The sequence below is a fragment of the Cynocephalus volans genome, chromosome 7, assembly GCF_027409185.1.
Source record: "Cynocephalus volans isolate mCynVol1 chromosome 7, mCynVol1.pri, whole genome shotgun sequence".
In the NCBI taxonomy this organism is placed as follows: Eukaryota; Metazoa; Chordata; class Mammalia; order Dermoptera; family Cynocephalidae; genus Cynocephalus; species Cynocephalus volans.
In genome coordinates this window covers 155,958,080-155,981,504 of record NC_084466.1, presented here as the reverse complement: position 1 = coordinate 155,981,504, position 23,425 = coordinate 155,958,080, and the positions used below count along the sequence as shown (strand labels likewise).

Genomic DNA, 23,425 nt, shown 5'->3' with positions numbered 1-23,425 from the left:
TCACCTGGGAGGCTTAGAGTCCTTCCTCTCACTCAGGTTTTACTCTGAATTAGGAATGCCTTCACTGTCCAACAAGACAGCTTCTTATTTTTTCAGCTTCTCCAACAAGCTACTCAGTGTCATCTCTAAACCAGTTCTTTCCACTGAGAACACCTTCCCCTTCCCCCTGTGTATCTTGTGCATGTCCTCAGGCAGCCTTCCCAGACCATCCAGCACCTGGGCAGTTGCCCCTCATCTGTGCAGCGGGTGTCTTTCCTAAGACAGCATGGTGACTACCTAGTCCCAAGTCTACCTTTTCCACCACCGTCCTGAGGGCAGACATTAAGTCTGCCTCATTCTTCACTGAGTCCCTAACACTAAGAAGAGTGTCACCATGCGGGTTGCTCTCTTAACCAATGTTTGCTGAATGAACGCAGGAAGGAATGAAGAAGTAACTCACAGATGCTCTGTTTGGAGAGAAAGGAAGAAATCATCCACTCATACACCAACTGAAAAGTGAACTGTGCCAGAAGAATCTCAAATGGTACATGTCAATGTCTGACCCCTCTGGAGGGATGGCGGTTACTTAAGCATTTCATATTCATCTCAAGCTCTGGTCAACAAATCTCACTTCAAATCCAAACTGCAAGAAAAAAGTAGATCAGAGAATGAAATCTGCTCACACGATCACATACATGGCACATTAGTTACCTCCTTACTCTCTAGACAATCTTCTTCTAAAAAGTCCATGCAAAACAGTCGGGAGCACAACCTCTCTGAGCCTCAGCTTCTCATCGGTGGAGGGAGAGGGTCTAGAGTGAGCCCTCTCCTTCCAAAAGCACCTGTTTACCTGTTTCTCAACTGCATTTCTACCCTAATCCTCCGTATCAGTTTCTTGTGGCTGCCATAACAAAGTGCCACAACCTTGGTGGCTTATCACAACAGAAATTTATTCTCTCACAGTTTCAGAGGCCAGAAGTCTGAAATCAAGGGGTCAGCAGAGCCATGGTCCCTCTGGTCTCCAGCGGGGAAGATCCTTCCTGGCCTCTTCCAGCTCCTGGCAGCCTTAGGCATTCCTTGGCATTCCCTGGAGTTCCTTGGTTTGTGACAGTGTAACACCAATTTCCACCTTTGCCCTCATGTGCCATCTCCTCTTCTAACAAGGACACTGGTCGTACTGTATTAAAGGCCCACCCTAATCCAGTATGACCTCATCTTTACTAATTACATCTGCAACAACCCTATTTCCAGATAAGGTCACATTCTGAGGCACTGGGCATTAGGATGTGAATCTATTGGGGGAGGGACACAATTCAACTCATAAATCCTCTGTCTTCCACCCCAGAGTGTTTATTAAATGATACACGCATGAAACTGCAAGCATGAGTAGTTGTGTTTTCCCTTAAGATGGTAAGTAAATATATGCAACCACTTATGGGAAAAGGGTTTTCAAAGTTTAATTTTTTTTCTTTTGTATGCTTTTCCCAGAAATCTCAAATCAGACTAAAGTTTGTCAGTACTTTTGAACTGAGAACAAACATTAATTTAGGTGGAAATCTGATGATTCTACTTAACAACTCTAGTATTTTTTCTTTTTAACAGAAGACAAAACAATTGGGTGGCTCCGTCACCCAGGATCGACTTTCAGGCTTATACTGTGCTGATAGCAGCGTTCCCCTGTACCACCTGGTTGCCAGGTAGCAGGCACGAAGCTAAACCTTCTATGGGTAGCGCGTCCCTCCTCTCCCAAACACAGGAAGTTGATACTGTTTATCCCACTTGACAGACGTGCAAACTGACGCTCAGAGGGGTTAACTAACCAGCCCACAGTGAAAAAGGAATTATGAGGTCTGCACCCAGCCAAGTCCCTCCCCCATGGACTCTGCTGATGGATCTTAGGGCTGGAAGAAGCTCACTGCTACCAGTTCAACCCACCCCCAGCCCACCCCACCCACCACACACAGCAGGCCCACCCCACCCACCACACACATCATGCCCTGCTGTGAGATGAGCCCATCTCAGAGATGTCCCCTTTTCCCACTGTCATCAACTACAGACTCCCAGCCCCCTGCCCTCTCCCTGAGACACTGGGAGCCCTGACTCACTCAGCTACATGCCACTGGTCACCAATGACTCCGTAACCTTGATTTAAAACCAACACAGTATTTTATTCCAAGTCACAGGGCTCTCCGCTGATGTCCTCGATGGCCTCCTTATGACAGCGTCACCCACTAGAGCAAAGTTAGCCATTTGTCCCATGATCAGCCCAACATCCAGCAGGTTCTCCTTCACTTTCTACGATGAGATGAGCCTCCTGTTACTCACCACAAGTAGTAGTTAAGCAAATCTTATTTCAAAAAAAAAACTATTTCATAATTAAGAATCATCCCTACGTCACATTCCAGGTCCTCCCTCCACCTCCTGCCCTCTCAAAAAAGAAAGAAACGTTGCAAAAAGTCACCAGTGTGACTGCATTTGGATCCCAGCCGTACCTTGAGGTTTCAGATTCATTCGCACAAAGGCACCTACGCACACCCTCACTCTGCGGGTGTGTGTGTGTGTGTGTGTGTGTGTGTGTGTCTGTGTGTGTGTCTGTGTGTGTCTGTGTGTGTGTGTCTGTGTGTGTGTGTCTGTGTGTGCGCATTACATTACTTTAGAACATAAGCCTGTGGTAAATGAGACCTACTGCCCAGTGTGTGTGTGTGTGTGTGTGTGTCTGTGTGTGTGTGTGTGTGTCTGTGTGTGCGGGGGTGTGTGTGTGTGTGTGTGTGTGTGTGTGTGTGTGTGTGTGTCTGTGTGTGCGCATTACATTACTTTAGAACATAAGCCTGTGGTAAATGAGACCTACTGCCCAGAAAGGCAGGCTGTATGCAACAGGCAACGTTATTAAAAACTGAAAACAAGACTCAACATCACGTTTCTATTTCTTCAGGCTAGTGACACATTCCCAACTACAACGTGCATCCTTACGAGGGTCAGTGATAAAGACGGGAAGCTGGGTGAGGATGTTACGGCCTCATGAACAAAACGCAGGCTGACACATCATTGAAAGAGAACCTACCCAGCCGCTGCATGTACCTGCGGCCAGGCAGCAGACTTTGGCAGGTAAACAAAGTACCGATCTTTAGAAATGGAAGTACTAATCCTATACTATGTATGCCACGATTATTAAAACTTTGTCCCTAAGAAACACTTTCATCCAATCTTTCATTTCCAGGGACTTAGATTCTTCACTCTGAAGGCTCATTCCACCTTAATCCCACCTTAAGTGCCTGCCTATAAATCACAGAGATCAAAGGAGGAAATCATGCAGACGAATGTTTTAGAGCCCTTGACCACATCTGGTCCCCACTGGCAACTGCCGGTCACATGAAAACTGCGAAATGGAGATTTTATTTTCTGTTCATCTGGAGTCAACATGGTTGAAGAGGCAGGAATACTAAAGAATTTGATTTCTGTTAAATCGCCTTTTTTTTAAACTTTCACTCAAATTTCACTACCCCACTTCCACCCCCAGCATTTCAAGGGCCTCTTTCCCTCTGTAAGGCTCTGGACAAGGGCTTTTCCTTCTAGTCTCTCCCTACCTAATCCAGTCACTGCAGTTGGACTAAGAAAGTGTTTTATCGGAACATTATATTAAGAAGGGACTTTAAAAGTGGCCAATATCAAGAAGGGGGAAAACCTAGAAGGAAATTCTAGAATCTGCAAAGTCATAAAATGTTAGTGAGGTCCCCAATTATCTCAAGAACACGTGAACAGAGCTGAACTGACCTACCCACCTATATCCATATATTCATCCAGCAAGGAAGAGGCATCCATCCTAAGTCAAGAAGCTCATCTGGAAAAAGACTCTTTTTAGGGAGCTCTCTACAGTTGGGGGGTGGAGGAAGCTTTAAGGCCGTGAACCCAATCACCTACTGGATTCCTGAGCTGACTCTGCTACAGTCCTGGAAGCGGTGACCCACCCGGGGATGTAACTCCCCACCAGCGGGAAACTTGCAGCAATCAAGGCAGCTCGTGACATTTTGCTAATATGAAATCTGTCCCTTCACCTTTATTCAACAATGGGGACCACACCAGGTGCTAGCAATAGAGAAAGGAACACAGCTCAGCCCTTGCCCTTAAGGGCCCTCTGTCTAGCAGGGGACATGAGGTGTGGAGCCACCAACTGCTCCCAGGAAACTAGAGTAGAAGCATGTCGTGGAACTGCAGAGGGCAACATGGGGGAGGGCCCTCATTCTGCATATGTGGGTCACGAAAGGTTTACAAAGTAGAGCTGAGGCTGGAAAAGGTAGACGTGTAGAAGGTAGACAAAGGGCATTTCCAGGCAGACAGAGGAGATGAAAAGTCACCGAGCCCTGCCAGGATGCTAAGCCCTGCAGAGCAACATGGGCTGGTGGCTGCAGAGCCTGGTGTGGAAATAGCACAGGACATTGTCAGTGTCACCTGATTAAGTCTCATCCCTCCTATATGTAGGAGTCCCCACCATGGTTCCCACTCCCACTTCTCACTCCCCCTGGCCTCACCAGGCTGATCCTCAAAGCCATACCCCCCAAGAACAATCTGAACAAAACCTGGCAGCCTGGCTGCGGTGCCTGGAGGACCAAGACGCATTCCTGCCTTTGAAAAATGGGCAGCAGAACACCCATGACGTGAGAAGGACTTGAAAATCAATCTCGTGAAGTTAATGGAAACACAGCAATTTGGAAGAAAAATAATCACATTTCCCTCCTGCTAAATTACTATTTGCCCCTGGTAGAGTCAATGACGTTAAAGAAAATAAGTTATTGTTTTAGAAAAAGAAAAAAAGTAAACTTCAAAAGTGCCTTTATTCCAACAAATAAAACTCCAGGAGGGAATGCTTGAGTTCCTGTATTTATGGAGGTCTCGGGCAGCCTGAATGGTATTTCTTAAAGGAAATGTTGGAGATGGTCCACTATTCCCTGATAATCTGCACATCATTCCAAGGACCTCACCTCAAGCAAACTCATGTTTGTCTCTCAGAAAGGGAAAGACACAGAGCCCACTCCTAACAATCTTGAGACAGCTAAGAAGCTTGGCAGAAGAGCCCCAAACTCCCCCATGGCTTCCTCTTCTCTTCCAAGTCTTCTCTGCCCACCTGCCTGCCTTTCTAGGACCAAGTCATTCGGGTTTCTAACTTCTCTTTCCAAATATACAGAAAAGACTTTGCTGCTAATAACACAGTAACAATAATAATAGCAAAGAATTATTGGGTGTTTACTATGAGTTAGACCACCTTATCCCCCAGGGGACATTTGGCAATGTCTGAGACACTTTGGGTTGTCACAACTGGAGGGGACTGCTACTGGGATCTACTGGGTAGATGCCGCCAAGCACCCTGCAAGGCAAAGGACAGCTCCCCGTGACAAAACATTATTGGCCAGAATGTCAACAGCGCGGAGGTTGAGAAATCATGCTTCACCTGAATCCGCTCATTCAACCCTCCTACAACTCTGTGAGGTAGAAAGTACTCTTTCCACATGTGACAAGAGAGTGATCTGGAACACAGGAGTTCCAGTCGTAAGCAAGCTGGCAGAGGGTGTGGGTTGTGAGCCCAGGCCATCAGATATGGCAGCAGAGCCCCCACGGCACCCTGGCTATCATGGGGCAGCCTCAACCTAAAGTCCCTTTTTTTGCATTGATGTCACTTAATATTCAAAGGGACGAGGCACTGAGCCTCAGGCAGTTTACTTTGCAGGCAGCACGAGCTACCTGGGCAGAGCTGGGCCACCTGCTCCAGGCCCTGAGCTCCTAAAACTTATCTCCCTGGCCAAAGTTTCCATCACCCCAGAATCAATCTACTTTAGGGGATTCTGGTTAAGGAAATTAAGATGGGAAAAACCACAGCTCTGTGAGTTCTGGAGGGAGGCAAGCCTCTTGCCTCTTCAATCCTGGCTTCCTAAACCTGACCCTGGGCATGCTTGGCCCTCCCCTCCTCTCCCTGCACCCCTCCCTCCTCCTACCTTGGGACTTCCAGGCCCTGGGGACTCAGAACCATTGCCACTGGGCCTTCAGCCCTCACACATGCCTGTCCCCACAGCCCGGGGTGGGAACAAAGGGAAAAGTCTCTTCTGGAAGGCATCAGGAGGCAGATGTGATGAGGTCCGCAATGCTGGGGAAACGGGCTGCACAGGCACAGACCTATCGAGCTGAAGTCAGAGCTGTAGACTGCGACCTAGGACATGCCAGCACCCAGCTGGACAGAAGTATACCAGGAGATAAGGCCAAGAAGGCCGTGAAGGGCATTTTAAAGGGTTTCCAGGATGGCAGAAGCCCCCTGAGCCCGAGACCATCTGATCAGAGAACCCAACAGCCCAGAATGGATGTTAGACTCTGAGCAAAGACAAATACTGAACATGCCGGTTTAGCCATGAAAAAGTAAAACAGATCCACAATTCATTATCCACAACCCTGAAATCCCCCAGAACCCCCAAACCCCAAGAGTTTTTTGTAGTTCATTTAATGGCAAGAATCTAGCCCAAACAGAGAGGCAGCTAACTGCGGACCGTTTCCTTCACATTGCGAGTATGTACCCAGGGCAACAGCGTCCAGGGTTGCCTGGTCCTGCTGGGGGTGTCTGGCCCATGAGCCATATGCACGGCTATCATCTGTCTCTCCACATTGCAACAAACTGGGATTCTGAAACAGTACTCAGCTCAAGAGCTTAAGGTAAAAGACCATTGGTTGTCCCAGAATACAAGCCCCATGAAGGCAGCTCTGGATCACCAGTGTCTAAGAACACAGCTGGCACAGGAAGGAAGGACTTAGGGAGGGAGGAAGGAGAGAATGAGCTATCTGAAGGCACAGTTTTCTCTATGGCTTAAGACAGACACTATCATAACTGAGACTGGGACATACCACCTTCATCTCCATTCATTTCTACACGCAAGTTTAACTGCCCAGGTCAGCTGCTTCTGCAGGATGCTCCTCTGCTCACATGAGCCAACTACTAGACAACTTGCCTACTAATAAATAAGATAAAAGTTATTTTAAAACCTTAGGGAAAGTAAAGTTCACAATACTGTACAGACCTTTTCCAATTTAAAACAGTCACCAGAAATCTATTTTCTCTATAATAAGCTAATACTGATAATATAATAATTTAATACAAATAACTCAACATTGAGAAGAACTTTCTCCTCTCAAAGTGCTTCTACATACACTATCTTGTGAGCTTCTCTGGGCACAGCTGAGAGGCACATAGAAGCGCAATTATTTAATAATACTTGCCCAATCTCCAGGTGAAGAGACTGAGGCTAAGAGAGGGTCAATCAGGAAGCAGACAGGGATGCTCCCAAGCCTGGATTCCAAGTATTCGCACTCTAATCCAGTGCTTTTTACTCCAAACCGTAACATCCCCCCAGGCCCCTGCCTAACTAACCCTAAGTCAATGCAGTTCTCACTGATTTAACTTTATAGCCTTTTTCAGTGCGTGCTGAGTCATAAAGACAAGTGTTATTTGAGAATATAAAGATTCCATTCTATGAAAAGACAAAAAAACAACACAAACAAAGACACAGTTCTCATTAGCAGGCTTTAGGAAGCCGCCTTCTGAGGCCAAAAGAATTCAACAGACACAGGAATGGGGTCTGGGGGTGTGTGTATGTTTTCAGATGGTGACAACAGGAACTGCCAGAGAAATATGAAAAAGACTCATTCAGACAGTAGCATTCCTCCTGGGTTCAGTACACCCTGAAGAACATCTTGAAATCTACAGGACGTAAGTAGCAAAATATACACCAAGGAAAAGGCAGCATCTGTGCTCTCTGGCATCTCTTCCTGTCTTTGTAGGGACATGAACATCAGTTTGCCAAGTGACTTTCAGGGACAAAGAGGCATGAGGATGTCCAGTCTCTGTGCTCAATGCCAAGAATGCGGAAAGGTCCATCCTAGCACTCTTCCTGAGTGATGGAAACTAAGCCTCAACAGGAACGAGCGGAGACCCCCGATGTTCACATGCTCTTCCTTCAGGGCACACAACTAAACTACTTTTCTGAGCCCTGCTTGCTGAAGGTCTGGTCAGGGACTGAGGTCAGGGCAAAGGAATGTGAGCAGAAGGAACGGGCACCACCTCCAGCCCCGGCCAGGAAGATCTCCTGGGAGCTGTCCTTCATCTCTCTTTCCCCATCCAAGTTGAATGGCAAGAAGCCCAAGCACCTCCAGGAAGGCAGAGCAGCTGGATCAAAGGAGGCGGGGTCCTGGAACAGCTGGGCAGGGCAGAGCCTCCTGTATCCCCTCCCCACCACCCACATGGACTGTGACATGAGTGAAAAACAAACTTTTACTGTGTAAAACCTGCAAAATGTTGGGGCTGTTTGTTACAGCAGCTGGCCCACCCTAATTCAGAAAATCACAATTGTTACATATATATGTATCGGATTCAGTGGAACAAATCAGTCTAGTTGGGATACAGTTTGTATCACACTCCTGTGCTTGCAGCAGCAAGTCACAGCTCTCAACCACTCTAAGGAGCAGTTGTACCAGGACAGACTCAGAGTAACCTTTCTGATGAGAGATTTATCCAGGGAGGCTTTAGAGCTCTGCCTTCCTCTTGTCCCTTCAAGACCCCTGTAAATCACTTAGAACTACAGCCCCTGACCTGACCTGAGAGCTAAAATTCTAGGGAAGCGATCAACACCCCTCCTCGTCTTCGGACCCTCACCTTGCAACAGGCAAGGGGGCCCACACTGGGGGGCTGGGAAAAGGCTGAATTAAATGAGAGATTCTGTCTCAGGCAACACAAGGCTTCAGCTTACAAAACAATCAATAAACAATGAAAGATGGTAACATTTATCAAGCACAGACCAGCGGCCAGGTTTGTGCTAGGTTCTCTCTCTTCATCCTCCAAACTGCCTAACCAATTGGTGCTATCACCAATTTTTTACAAAGGAAAAACTCAACCTTTGTAAATAACTTACCCAAAGTCACTCAGCTAATAAGAAGTGAAGCAGAGACTCAGACTGGTTCTATAACACCAAACCTGAGAGATCTCCACACACCATATGCGAAGAGAAAGCACTTTTTTCATCCCAAGGCACCCAAATGAAAATTTAACAAGCTGACAGACATCTGTCTGGGGTGAAACCATCTGCCTTTGGAAGGCAGGGAGTGCCTGTGTTCATATTCAGCTTCCCACCTGCACACAAGTAGATGGATTACTGTGGTGTGGCATGCCGACACTGTGCTCGTACATGACCACCAAGAAGCCCCACATCATTTATTTGTCACAAGCCAAGCCTCCTCCCGCGCTCCATTAGCTCCTGAAATTAAAGTGCCCTTATGATTGTCCAAGGCCACTGAGGGCTGTGCATGGCATGACTGGGGGAGAGAAGCCAGCCTCGTGGACCAGAGTGAATAGCGCCCCCTGGAGTTGTGCTGCAGGGCAGCGCTGGACAGACAGTGAACGTGCCACCCTTGCCATCACTGTCCAGCTGGGACTCCAGAGCCAAATGAAGCTGGCTATACTCATGCCACAAAAGCATAAACGGTAAGAAGCTGGAAATAAATCCAAGCAGGTGTGTCAATATCCTAAAACTAAATGCAGCTGAAGCACTGGCAGGTCGAGCTCGACAAAACTGTTAGCGAGGAAGAGCCTTCTCACAGTGCACGTGCCCACACGTAAAGAGCCGCTCCGGTTCCTGTGCGGGTCAAACTACTTGATTGTTGTGTTCTGACCCTGATTTGATTACAAGGGATTTCCAGGTCTAAACAGAAACTAATGAGAGTCAATGAGCCCTGAGAGGGAAGGAGTGGCTTACACTGGGAGCCCCCACCCCTCGCCTCCCAGGCATCCCCATAGCACTGGGGCACCCACGATCTCACAGAAAACAAAACAGAAGCCACCAAAGGCCACCAAAGACAGAGGGAAAGTTTAGATGAAAAGTCTTAGTTATCATAAACATAATCACATTGTAGGCTAAGTTCTGTCCCCCCAAATCCATATGCTGGAGTTCTGACCTTAGAAGATCTGTACCTCGGAATGTGACTGTATTTGGGGATAGCGTCTTTAAAGAGGTGACTAAGTTAAATTGAGGTCTTCAGGGTGGGCCCTAATCCAATATGACTGGTGTCCTTATAAGAAGAGATTAGGACACAGACACACAAAAGGAAGACCATGTGAAGACACAAGGAGAAGACAGCCATCTGTAAGCCAGGGAGAGAGGTCCCAGCCACTCAGTCTGTGCTACTTTGTTGTGACAGCCCCAGCAAACAAATACACACACTTTACACGTTGATTTCAATGACGGCCCCAAAGCACTTCCCACCATATTATTAAAGCAGACTTAGGAATGATGCCATTCCTATTCACACACCAATGTCTCCAAATTGCCTTAAGGTACATCAGTTCCTGTGAACCTCCCACCAGCCCAGCCTCATGGGTGAGGCCATTGAAAAGTGGCCAAGTCAGGGCTAAAACTCAAACTCTGCCCTTCTCAGTACACTGCAGTAGTTTGAATAGTGCTCGGGTGGCTGTGTACAGGGTATCAGCTCCACACTGTCAGATCTGCCTACTTCGCCTACCAGTCCCCTCCAGGAGGTCTCTGCAGATTCAATACCAAGCCCTTCTTTGATCACATTTGACAGTTTCACAGCTTGGGAGCTCTGCTCCTGCTGTCCCTCCTGCAGGCCTCCTCAGCCAGCTGCTTTCCCCCGCATGGCAGCACAGGACCCACACGCTGGCTGTCTCCCAAATGAAACCAAGAGATCCTTCAAGGAAGAGGTATAACGGGGGAAGTGCAAATGCCAACCACAATGAGACACCACTACACACCTCTCAGACCAGCTAAAACAAACAACAGGGACGATGACAAACGATGGAGAGGATGTGGAGAAACGATCACACACATGAGGCTGGTGGGAATGTAAACTGGTACAGCCACTCTGGAGAAGTCTGGCTGTTTCTTAAAAGCTAAACATCCAACTTCCACATGACAGCATGTGCACTCCTGGGTATTTATCCCACAAAATGAAGACTTATTTAATGTTCACATAAAAACGTGCATGTGAATGTTCACAGCAGCTTTATTCATAACAGGCAAAACCCAGATGTCCTTCAACAGGTGAACAGTTAAACACTCTGTGGCCAATCCTCCCCACAGGACACTCGGCGCTGAAAAGGAATAAACTTGATAGACGTAATAACTTCTGACGAATCTCCAAAGAGTGATGCTGAGTGAAAAAAGCCAACCCCAAAAGACTGCATGCTGCATGATCCCATTCATGCAACAGTCTTGAAATGACAACATTACAGAAACAGAAAACAGAATAATGGTTGCCAGGACTGGGTGGTGGCAGGGGACAGAGGGAAACCAGTGTGGCTGTAAAAGGACAATGGGAGGGGTCCTTGTGGTGATGGAATACTCTGTATCTTGACTGTATCAATGTCAATAACCTGGCTCTGATACGGTACCACAGTTTTGCAAATTGCAACCTTGGGGGAAACTGGTAATGGGTACCCAAGACCTGTCTGTATTATTTTTTTACAACTGCAGGTGGCTATAACTACCTGAGAATACAAAGTTTAATGAAAGAAAAGACAGAGAGGGAGAGAGGGAAGGAGGAGCACAGGCACTGTGGTGTGGGCAAGGACTCAGCACTGCCTATTTCTTTCGCCATGGTTCCACAACCATCCACAGAGGTAACAGGAGACAAGAGAAAGAGCTGTTCGCACACCCTAAGACGATCCTGATCAGACGTCTGGTATTCTAGGCAAACACCGGCACAACAATAAATTAAAATTTTGTTTCCAAAGTAAAATCAGGTTTGTAGAAATATAATATGCCCTAATTTGGTTTTTCTGTAACTCCAGTGAATGAAAATGTCTGCATTTCTATTTACTTAAGATCAAATCTAATTTTTCTTCCCCAAAGTAGCAGCTTGCTTGCTACTCTAGATAACAAAGGAGATCTCTCTTCAACTCCACACTCCCTAATTCATTCCTGGATATTATACCATTCCTAGAAATTATCAATACTCAGTTAACGTGAATACACACAAGTCACACTCCCCACATGGAGCAATTGTGACTGTTAAATCCACACAGGAAAGTCACCTGTCACTACATTTCTGAATGCGGTGTTTTATTAAATGAAAAATTAATAACAGTGACGCTTCACTGAGTGCTTGGCATATCCTAAACACAGTGCTAGGTGCTCCGCCTGCATTATCTCAATGAATCTTCCCAAGTCTTTGCAGTAGGCAGGCTTAGCTCCATTTTACAGATGAGAAAACCTAGATTAAGAAAGTATGAGTAATTTGCTCAAGGGTCGCATAAGAAATACTTAAACGTGTCTGTAGTGCTAACACCCCATGCCTGCCTGAGAGCTCTACCTGGAAGAGCCAGTGTGAAGAGCATACTTGCGCTGCTAATCTTCAATCACTAAATGACAGAGCTCGGGGATACGAAGAGAATCTCCCCTTCAAAGCTCTCGCCATCTGTATTAGTTTTCTATTGCTGCCAAAACCAATTACCCCAACCTCAGCAGCTTAAAACCACACAGAGTCATCGTCTCACAGTTCTACAGGTCAAATGCCCAGTGGCTCCGGGTCTCAGAATCAAGGTGTTGACATCTGGGCTCCTATCAGGAGGGTCTGGGATGAATCAGTTCCCAAGCTCATTCAGGGTGTTGGCAGAATCCAGCTCCTTGGGACTATGGGATTGAGGTTCCACTTCCAAGCAAGGTTGTCAGCTGGGGGCCACCCTTAGCTCCCTGAGGCCTCTGGGTCCTGTGCAAGTGAGCCCCTCCATCTCCGGCCAGCAACTGTGCCATCAAGTCCTTCCCAGGCTTGGAATCTCTCTGGCTTCCACTTCTGCCACTGTTCTCTTCTGACGCCCTCTTTCGTGACCAGCCATACCACGTTCCCTGGGACTACATGGGTGATCCAGGATAATCTCCCCATCTCAAGGTTCCTAATCTTAATCACATATGCAAAGCCCCTTCTGTCATGTCATGTATTATATTCACAGGGTCTGGGGATTAGGACACAGATATCTTTGGGGATCATTATTCTGCCTACCACACCATCACTGAGATATGAGACACTGTCCTCAGGTGTGACTCTAGAATATGTTGCATCTTTTTACCTAATCTTAGGAAGAGGGTCCATAGAACATAATTTTATTGATGTCAGGACATAAGACTCTGCCTAGCTGGGGGGTGATGGAAAAGATCATCTGGCCCAACCCCTTTGTGTGACAGCTAAGGTTTATGCCTGTGTTAATAAGCCAGGTCCATAAACACTGACCCACCAAAGTCAAGCCCAAGGGAAAGAACCCAAGCTGGAGCATTCCCCAGTGGAATGCATCGTGGGGAACCAGCATTTCCTGCCTTTGCGGAAGGAGCCACAGATCAGCTGTTTACTCCTTTCCTGATTTTACAAAATAAATAAATAACTCAAGTGTCTCATTTACAAACAATGCTTCTAACAGATTCCAAGTACTTGCAAACAATGAGCTGTGATTCATGTTTCCAAATGAGATGGAGTTTTATCATTTTCTTTCCCCTCGTGATTCATTCACAAGCCAAGTGGCCAGAATGGAAGAGTGGCCCACCCACAGACACACCAGGGGGGGAAACACAGCCCCGTTGTTAGGCTTCCCAACAAAACGCTGAGGTTGGTAAGGGGGATCTCCAGTAATTTTCCCTTAGACAGAAACAGCCAGTTATCTAATGGGAATAAATCCCTGTCTCAGTGCCTACATCCTCCCCAATCAGCACCCTTCTTGAGAACCACTAAAATCCTCCCAGTGCAAACTCCCAGACAAGTGGGGAGCTTGGGATAACCCCAATGCGCTCATCCTCAGCTCAAAATCAGGAGTCCCAGCCTCCCCACCCTCCCTGATGGGGGCTTTAGTTATTTCAAGGGCCTTCTGATGCTGACTTGTCATTTCTGCCCAGCTCAGTTGTCTTACCTCTACCTGGTGAAGCCAAGAAGAACCAGCCCCACTCTCTCCTCTACCGGACAGTCACTGACACACATTCCATAGAATTTCCTGCCCAAACCATCCCATATTCTTTTCTCCTTTGGAAACTTTCCAACATGGAGTTTTCTTGAAACTAAATTACTAGCAAGAGATGTGATGTCAGAAGTCACTGCCCTGAGTGAAGGCTTGTGACTTGGTGGGGAAGGTCCCAGCCGTGTTCCGGCCCACAGCCACCTCCTCTGCGAGGAGACCCTGCTCGCCTGCTCTGTGAACACTCTCTTTGGTCTTCTCCAAGCAGTCAAGCCACACCACGGGTACTCACTGACACCATCCAGGCCACCCTGGGTGCTGACAAAGGGTAGCGAGTTCTCTTTTAAAGTGTGGCACCCCAAAAAGAAACTGTCTCCTCCCACCTCCTGGTGAGCACAGGACAGGCTGGCAGCTGGAGCACAATGGAAGGTGAGCATGAACCCCCAGCAGCCAAGCTTCAAATCCAGATAGCACGTACCATGTGCTAGGTGTGAGCATGGACCAGCAATTTACCTTCCCCCGCCCCGCCTCTGTATATGGGACAGTTACCCCACCCCCACAGGACCCAGGAGAGAGGCCCTCCAGTGCCCTCACTGCATCTGGGGCAGGCCCAGGGAGGCCGCTCCTCTGCCTGCCTCCTCCATCTCTCCCTGCTCAGTGCCCTCAGGTCAGTACTCAGTTCCCTTCTCTACACATTCCCCCAGGAGGCTCTCCAAGCAGGGACCTCCACCATCACCACACCCCAAACCTCCTTCCTCTGATGCAGATTGATGGGGTCGTTTCTATCAGCACACGCCCCAGACTGAACCCATCAGGAGGCACAGAATACTGCCTACATAGTCAATCCCCAGTCAGAAAGCCCAGCTCTGGGCCGAGCTGGTGGCGCACTCGGGAGAGTGCAGCGCTGGGAGCGCGGCGGGAGCCGCGGGTTCGGATCCTATATAGGACTGGCTGGTGCACTCACTGGCAGAGTACCGGTCACAAAAAACAAAAAAAATAAAAAATAAAATAAAGAAAGCCCAGCTCTGCCACACCTTTGTTTTGTGAATGTGTCTCAGCCCCAGTTTCCTTATCTGCAAAACTGGGGGGGGGGGGGTGCCTCAGGCATAGTGCTCCTGAAGCAACGAGACCCACCAGCCCTGCACGTGGACAAGTGGGGCCCAGAGGGGGTCTAGGGTCGTCCCAGGAGCGTTCCCCCGGCCATGGTCCAGCAGGCTCCGCAGTCAGGGCCCACTCACTGTATGTTGCTGGCACCTAGGAGAGATAGATAATAAGCACCTGGCCTGCACAGAAAGGAGAGCCCAGAGGACAAGAGCGGCCAGGAAGCTCCCCAAAAGTCAAGAGGGCCAGGATCTGAACCAGACTAGCAGAGGCGTGGGCACGTCATTCCTGCTGCAGGCACAGCACATGTCCCGCACGCACCCGGGTGCCGCAGGCTGCTGGGGCTGGGAGCGGAGCTGCTGATGAGGTGCCCTAGCAGGGCAAACCTGGGACCGAGGGGAGACAAGAGTACGAAGGGATCGCGAGGTCGGCAGATCTGGCCTGGGTGAGGCAGGTTGAGACCGAGACCCAAACGGGAAGATCCGGCATCCCGGGGACAGCCACCGCCCAGACCTGCGAGGCGGGCAGGAGCGCACAGGCCCTGGCAGGCGGGCTGCGGACGCCGAGGGTCTGTGTGCTCTGCACCGGGGAAGCCTCGCTCTCAGGAATGTGTGCTGAGCCCGAAATGTAAACTTGCAACCCGACTCCCTCCACCCACTCAGGAAACGACAAAGAGCTGCGGAGCGAACACAGGTCCCCGCCCTCCCGAACCGGTCTCCGGGCTGCGCCTCTCCGAGGGTCCCACGCCGGGCACGGCAGGACCGCGGGGCGCGAAGCAGCGAGCAGCCGGGCACGAGCCCACGTCAGCGTGGTGGCCGCTGCCACGCGAAGCGGGCCCTCCGGAGCCCCGGGCGCCGAGCCCGAGTTCACCCAAGAAGCCACCGAGCACGGCGGAACAATGACCCCGGCTTCCCCCGGGCCCAGCAGAACTCCCGGCTCGGGCCACGGAGGGGAGCGGCCCGGGAGCGGGAAGGCGCCGCCGCCGCCGCCGCCGCCGAGGGAACCCCCTCAGGGAGGCGCGCGCCCGCCCCCAGCCCCGCGCGGCCCCGGGCGGCACGGCCAGGGCCCCGCATCCCACCCGCGCCGCCGGGGCCGCGGCAACAGTTGCCCGCGCGCCCCCGGCCCGGCCGCGCCCGGGGCATCCGGGGAGCGCGCCCGCGAGGCGGCGGCGGCTGCTCACCCACGCCGTACTTCTCCTCACGCTTGGTGGGCACCCAGCGCGTCATGCCGCCGCCGCCGCCCGGGCAGGAAACTCCGCGCCTAGGCCGCCATCTTCCATTCCTCCCGGGCCGCGACAGGATGGGGAGGAAAAAGTTTGCGGCGGAGGCGGCGTCATGTGGGACGGGGCGGGCGGAGCGTCGCCGGCCGGATGGGAAAGGCCGGGAGCGCCGGCGAGAGGCGGGACGGCCGCGGAGGCGCGCGCTCGCACCCGCGGACACCCCGGGGAGCAGCCCCGCGGGCCCTCGTCCAGTGCCGTCCCGGGCCGTGGTCGGTGGCCGGGGGGTGGGGGGCGCTCCCTGACAGGCTCGGGCCGGGAGGGCGATGCCCGGGGTGTGCTGTGCGGTGTGTGGAGCACGCAGTTTGCACGGCGCGGGCTTAGACGGGCGCCCTGGTGGAGAGGCCTGGCGCGGAGCACGTGGTTTCTTCATTCATTCCGCCAACGCTGGGTGAGCACCTGCCCCCCGGTGCCTGCGTGGAGCGCCGAGCAAGCCCCCTAGCGGGTGGGAGATCTCGGGGGGTGAAGGGCCAGCAGCACGGGTAGCAAGTGTGCGCGCATCACCGGGACCGCCCGCCGGCTCTGAGTGCGTGGACGGGGACACCCGAGGGAGGTGGGAAGAGATAGCGCTGAGCGAGTGCTTTCCAGACCAGGTGACCGATAGCTTGAGCGCTGAATGAGTGGGGTTGCCCAGAGAGGCCAGGAGGAAGAGGCAGCCGGGGCCCTGCGAGCCCCAGAGACCTCAGCCCCTTGGCTTGCAGAAACTTCTGCCAGTTCAGTGGGAACTAGTAGGCCAGGGCCGGAGCAGACACAGGCCTGACCCCGTGGGGGCTTCATCTGCACCCTGCGAGGGGAGGTGTTCTCAGTCTCCTGTGTTGCCCACCGCGGTGACATTGGGGGCTTCAGATTTCTCCAAGGAAAAAGTTAAAACAACATACACACCCATTTATTTTTACTATAATTTCAGAAAAGGCTGATAACATCAAGGTCAAGGGTTCAGATTTCCATACCCGCCAGCTGCCAAAAAATAAGGAAATAATAGGCAGGTTAAAACCAAGAAAAGGAGGAAAGACAGCCTCAGAATGAAGTCAGCCCATTTAATGGAGTAAATTTGGTTTTACAGCGTATTAATTGGGTGTCTTCCTCTCCTCTCATGCCTCCAAGAAACAAGGACCGCTGCAGCAGGCCTAGGAGCCTTCAAGGATTGGAGGACTGAAGGTAAGAAGGATGGAAGGCTCCAGGAGGTAGGGACAGTGCTGAATGACAGAGCTGGGGAGGGGGCCTGTGGGGAGTTATCTGGACCAGCCACAGGGCCTGGAAGAAGCCAGGTAGGCCACTGTTCTACTGAAGAGTGCCCACCACCTGCCCTCGGGGCCACCCTGAGCCAGGGCAATCTCAGCATTAAAAAAATACTTTGGAATGACCAAGGAGCCTTTCAATTTTTGTAGGTGAGAGGGAACGTCCCATATTCAAGAGAATAATGTGTGATGTAAGAGTTCTGGTAAATCAACTACAGATTCATAGAAGGTTACAGGCCTTGTTTTACTTATGAGGAACTCATATCCCACAGAGGGAAGCAGCCTGGGCTCATATCACACACGGCCTCACCATGTGCATGCCTTCTGGAAATCAGAAACCCCAGGGGCTCAGGCCCTGGAGTCATGGCCTGGTGACTGGTCTGAAGAAGCAGCAGCCGTGAAGGTGCCCTACAGGAGAAGTAGGGAGCTCAGAGACAAATGCCATCGTGGCCTGACCTGCTCTGGGTCAGGAAGGACTTCCTGAGAAAACAGTATGAGCCCAGTGTATCAGTCTGTCTTCTGTCACTTATAACAGAATACTCGAGACTGGGTGATGTACAAGAAAATGAAATTTACATCTTATAGTTTTGGAGTCTGGGAAGTTCATGCTCCAGGGGGTGCCTCTGGTGAGGGTCTTCTTGGTCAGGGCTCTGTACAGAGTTCTTTGGCAATGCAGGGTGCCACATGGCAAAAATGGCATGAGCAAGAGCTCTTTAATGTGCTCACTTGCACTCCTTATTTATAAAGCCACAAATGCTGCTCCCTTGACAACCCACTAAACTCTGAACCCATTACTTCAGGAATGCAATAATCCAGTCGTGAGGGCATGGTCGGCAACATTCAATCACCTCTTAATGGCCCCACCATTCAACACTTCATAGTCTTATTCCCAACCCTCTTAACACTGTTACAATGGGGATCAAGCTTCAATGAGTTTTGGGGCGACATTCACTCAAAGCACCCATACTTTAAGGATAAGCAGAAACCAGCTGGGTGAACTAGAGGAGGAATAGCATGTGCAAAGGCCGTGGGATGGGAAGGGTCACAAAGCCATCGAGGAACTGAAAGACCAGCATGGCTGAAGTCTAGGGAGTAAAAGGAAAGTGGCAGGAAATGAGGGTATGGGTAGAAGGGCCTTCTAGGTCTAGCTGGGAATTTGGAATGCTGCAAAGAAACCTGGGAAACAGATTTTGGTGATACGTCTCTTCTCTTTTACACCCCATTTCAATTCTGCTTGTACAGTTATACATTGGGGGAGATGGCATCTTGTAAAGACCAGGCCTTGAGAGTCACACAGACCTGGGAGTCCTGGCTTTGCCTTGGCCAGCTGTGTGACCATTCTCCACTGTGTGTGGCCATTCTTCTGTTTCTAAGCGTTAGGGTTCTGATATAAACAAGGGGTACTGATACCATCTTCCAGGTTATTCTGAGGACTGCAGGAGGAGATGGGGCTGTGTGTGTGAGAAGCTGGTTGGCTTCCTCGTCCAACCTAACTGGAGAGTCTTTGTGTGTTAACCTCATATTTCACATTTTCTAGAACAGTTGCCCCTTCGATTCTGATAAAAATGACCCATAATGCATAAATAAGTATGGTGCAGGATTTGTATACTTTTGTAAGACTGTTCCATAAGTAAATCTATAAATCAGAATTTGAAAACTCCAGGTGGACTATGGACCATGGACCATGTGTTTAAGACTGTGTGATTTTGGTCCCATTACTGTGATGTCTGCCCAAGCTTGGCTGAGAAGTTGCACTTGTGACCACAGTTATTGAAGCTCTGAGAAGATATGTCAGCATCCCCTGGCTGGCTTAAGCAATAGTCTCATCTTGTGGCTCTATAGTGAGTCTGTGGCCCCAGCTCATGAACTCAGCACCGGCTCCATCTCTGATTCCAGGACCTCCTGGGGTTGTGGCCAGTTGGCATTTTTAACTCCTGAGTGGACATGGCTGTGCCACAGGTCCAGTGCCCCTCCCAGGCTTCTTGCAGGACTTGGGTCTGTGCCATGCTGTGGGCGTGACCAGCCCAAGAACAATGGGGATCCCAGTTGCCCAGTCCTAAACATCAGTGGTGTTCAGACTAGTGACCCCACCACCACTAAAATATGGCACAATCTTGGGGTAGAGCCATGAAAGACATAATCAGTGTTACAGTTTTTAAATCCTGAAAATTAAATTTTTAATTTTTTTACTTCAAAAAAATTTTCCAGGGGCTAGCTGGTAGCTAGAGCATGGTGCCGTTAACACCAAGGTCCATGGTTCAGTTTTGTACTGGCCAGATGCCAAGAAATAAACAAAACATTTCGCTGTTCACAATGCAAACTCGGAAAGTAGACTGAGCAAAAATCCTGTCTGGGGAAGGTACCAGAGGGCACAGGGAGCCAGTGGGGCATGTCTGGAGGGTTGGGGGGAGGACAGTAGATGAGAATGGGGCAGACATATGGAGAGTTCGTGCACAAAGATGGTCTTTACCTCGGATTGCTTAAGCTGGAAGGGGAGGAACATGGTTTTGCAGTGAGGCATCTGGTGCTGCCCCTTTGATCCAGTGGCAGATCTGGGTATCGTCGTAGATGACCAGGCTTGTGGTCACAATGCTCAGTATCACACAGCACAAAAAAATGTATCATCCTGACTTTAGACCTAACTTCCAGTTTACAGGAAATAGAGGAGATTGAGGAACAAGTTCAAAGACACCACAGAAATACAGTCAGACAAAGGTAGAAGGTGGGACATTCCTCCAGGGACATCCTCCAGATGCTGACCAGTTCTCTCCAACAAGTTGGCATTATTGAACAAGAAGGGGTAAGAGGCAAAGAACTGATATAGACTATAAAAAAAACATAAGAAACATAACGTTCAAATGCACTACTTGGTCCTTGATTGGATACTGCTTTTCATGATCCAGTTCTAAAAGATGTTAAGGACAGGAGGGAATTTGAACTATGGACCAGTATTAAATGATATTTTTAAAATATCTGTTTTGTTAGGTGTAAGTAGTATTATTGTGGTTAGGTGGAAAAACGTCCTTATGTTTTAGAGATGCATGCTGCAGTATTTAGAAGTGAGCTTTCATTGTGTTTGTCATTTGCTTTAACATACTACAGCAAAACAAACAAAAACACAAAAAGATAGGGCAAAACTGTTCAGTCTAGTTGATGGGCCTATGAGTGTTTCATCTCTCCACTTTTACTGTATGTTTGGAGTTTTTTATAAAATAAAGTCAAAGTAGGGGAAGGAAGGACTTGAGATTTAAAAACCGATTTTCAGAAACAGTCACCTGGACTGGCCTCATGCTGATCACCTGGGCTCCAACTCTGCACTGCTCGGTGTTATTAAGACAGACCTGGGTGTTAAACTTCAGCCAGCTCCATCAAGCAAATATGCTGTTTAAGTAGAGGATGCTTCATGCTGCGCCAGTGTGCCTTGTGGGTAAAAGTGATGATGAATATAAATGCAGACCAAGCAGTCCTTCCCATGCTGTGTGCACAAAGAAATGAGCTCTGGAGCTGGGGGCTGGGACGCCTACAAGAGGAACATCCTGAAATGGAAGGAGCCCTGAATCTGGGTTGCAAGGCCTTGCCCTGGAGGCTGGATGCTCTCAGACCCTCAGGGTCCTTGACAGTGCTGGAGAGTGTTCACAGAATCAGTCAGACATGTGACCAAGATGTTGGTAGCTGTCTGACTCCGGCAAAGTTCCTGGCCACACTAAGTTTCCTCATTTTTTAAAATAGTCTGACTTCTAGGGTGCTGTGAATATTTAATAATGATAAATTAATAATTAATTATTGAATTATATTTAATGATAAATTACAATAATGATAAGAAATAATGATAGCAGATCTTAACATGGATAAGGACTCCAGATGAAATGGTGTTTCTCCACTATTGGACATCAGGTAGTGCAGGACTGTGACCCCTGAAAGGAGGGGAACAAATGAGGCATGCCCCACAGCTGCCCAGCTTGCTTTCTGGAGGCAGTTTCTGGGCTGCAGCACCGAAAGGGAACTCAGCTGAGCCTGGGGTCTCACTGAGAGAGAGAGAATGCTAGAGATCTGCAGAAGCATTGCCTGAGTCTGGCTGAACATGGATCAATGCACATGTGAAGGAAAGCTCCATGAGGCTGGCAGCAGGAAGAACACCAGAGAGTAACCAGCCCAGGACAATTCTGAGCTTACACAGGAATTAGTGTTCCCTCCAGCCAGTGTGGAAAGGCTCATAACTTATAGGGTGTCCGGCAAAGCCCTCCAAAGGATTATACCTTCTTGTAGTAGGGCTAATTTAGCCCTAAACCCAAGGCTGCTCTGATGAGTAGTAAAATTAAAAAGCAAGCCTAAAGGTCTGACGGGTTAGCTCATTTGGTTAGAGCACAATGTTGATAAAACCAAGGTCAGGGGTTTGGATCCCCATGCAGGCCAGCTGCCAAACAAATAAATAAAAGCAAGCTCAAGGGAATGAAACTGGGCTCAAGTAACAATTGCATGCTAGCACAAAGTCCAAAGCTATTTTAAAGAATACAATGAAACCCAGCACCCAACAATGTAAAATTCACAATGTCCAGCATCTGATCAAAAATTACCAGCCATGCAGATATGCAGAAAAATATGGCCTATAATCAGGAGAAAAAAAATAGTAGAAACAGATGCAGAAATGATAGGGATGATAGAATTAGCAGACAAAGACCTTAGAACAGTGTTATAAATATGCTCTGTGTGTCCCAAAAGATATTGGGAACCAGGAACATAATGAGGGAGGAAATGGAAGCCATCAAAGTGAGAGTGTCATTGTCTTGGTGGATTGGTGGTAGATGATCCGTAAGGTCCCTTATTCTAGCTGGCAAATTCTGGTATTCTCTCAGCTTCCTCCTTTCAAACTTAGTCAGGAGGGACCCTTCCTGTCTCCAATGTTGAGAGCACTCATGCTGTCATTTTTCTTGGCAGTGTGAGGACATAGTCAGGAGTTATATTGTGTGTCTGTGGGGTGTTTTTGTCCCCCACTCACTCCTTTGGGTAACACCGTCCTGATCGTCCTTTGGTGATCCACTGTTATGGGCTGAAATGTGTCCCCATGCCCCAAATTCTTGTGTTGAGACTTAAATAATCCCTAGTATCTCAGAATGTGACTGTATTTCAGAAATAAGGCCTTTAAAGAGGTAATGAAGATAAAATGAGGTTGTTAGCATGAGCCCTAATCCAACCTGACTGGTGTCCTTATAGGAAGAGGAAATTTCGACACACAATGAGACGCCAGCTATGTGGACATACAAATAAATACCCCATGAAGACGCAAGATGGCCATCGGCAAGCCAAGGAAAGAGGCCTCTGAGGGAACCACCCTGCTGACACCTCGCTCTCAGACTTCCAGCCTGCAGAACTATGAGAAAATAAATGTCTGTTGTTTAAGCCTGCCAAACTGCGATATTTTATTATGGCAGCTTGGGCAAACTGATACACTGCCCCTCCCTCACTCCTAGTCTATGAGGTTCAGGTGAGGCAGGCCCTCCCCACCACCTTCCGGAGGGTGTCACACGGCCCTGGCTCAGCCAGTCAGTGAATGCCAACATTCTGGCCTCAACACTTACTTCAGGGACTCATCCTTTGACTCAAATTCAGAGTTTCTGTTGAACCTAAAGGAAAGAGACACTTTCTTCCTCGGACTTTTCAGTTACATGAGCCACAGATGACCTTTTCTCCTAAAGCAGTTTGAACTGGGTTTATGCACAAACAATAGAAAAAGTCATGACTATGTGAGATTGCAGGGCTTGGGCCAAAGAGATGTGGGCAGGGTCCCAGGTCCAGCCCCCCTCCTGTCCTGATCGTGACACCTTGAAGGGGTGGCTTAACCTGTCTCGGTTTCAGTTT

The 23,425-nt window shown here is 49.2% G+C and overlaps 1 protein-coding gene and 1 long non-coding RNA gene across 6 annotated transcripts in view; one reads left to right on the top strand and one right to left on the bottom strand.

Annotated features, from left to right (window-relative positions):
- The window catches only part of DOCK1 (dedicator of cytokinesis 1), a 489,712-nt gene extending 473,364 nt beyond the window's left edge, over window positions 1-16,348 (bottom strand). For all 4 annotated transcript variants that reach the window (XM_063103414.1, XM_063103416.1, XM_063103415.1 and 1 more), the window contains exon 1: window positions 16,236-16,348. In XM_063103414.1, the coding sequence (XP_062959484.1) occupies window positions 16,236-16,281 (46 nt within the window). In that variant the 5' untranslated portion in view covers window positions 16,282-16,348. The remainder of the gene's footprint in view (window positions 1-16,235) is intronic.
- A 278-nt stretch (window positions 16,349-16,626) lies between these two features.
- Window positions 16,627-22,966, top strand: LOC134381860 (uncharacterized). 2 transcript variants are annotated; one of them, XR_010024031.1, is made up of 3 exons: window positions 16,627-16,722; window positions 17,436-17,489; window positions 22,781-22,966. It is a non-coding gene; the product is annotated as an uncharacterized LOC134381860 (long non-coding RNA). The 2 variants fall into 2 exon arrangements; XR_010024030.1 differs by having other exon boundaries at window positions 17,395-17,489.
- Window positions 22,967-23,425: the final 459 nt, after the last annotated feature.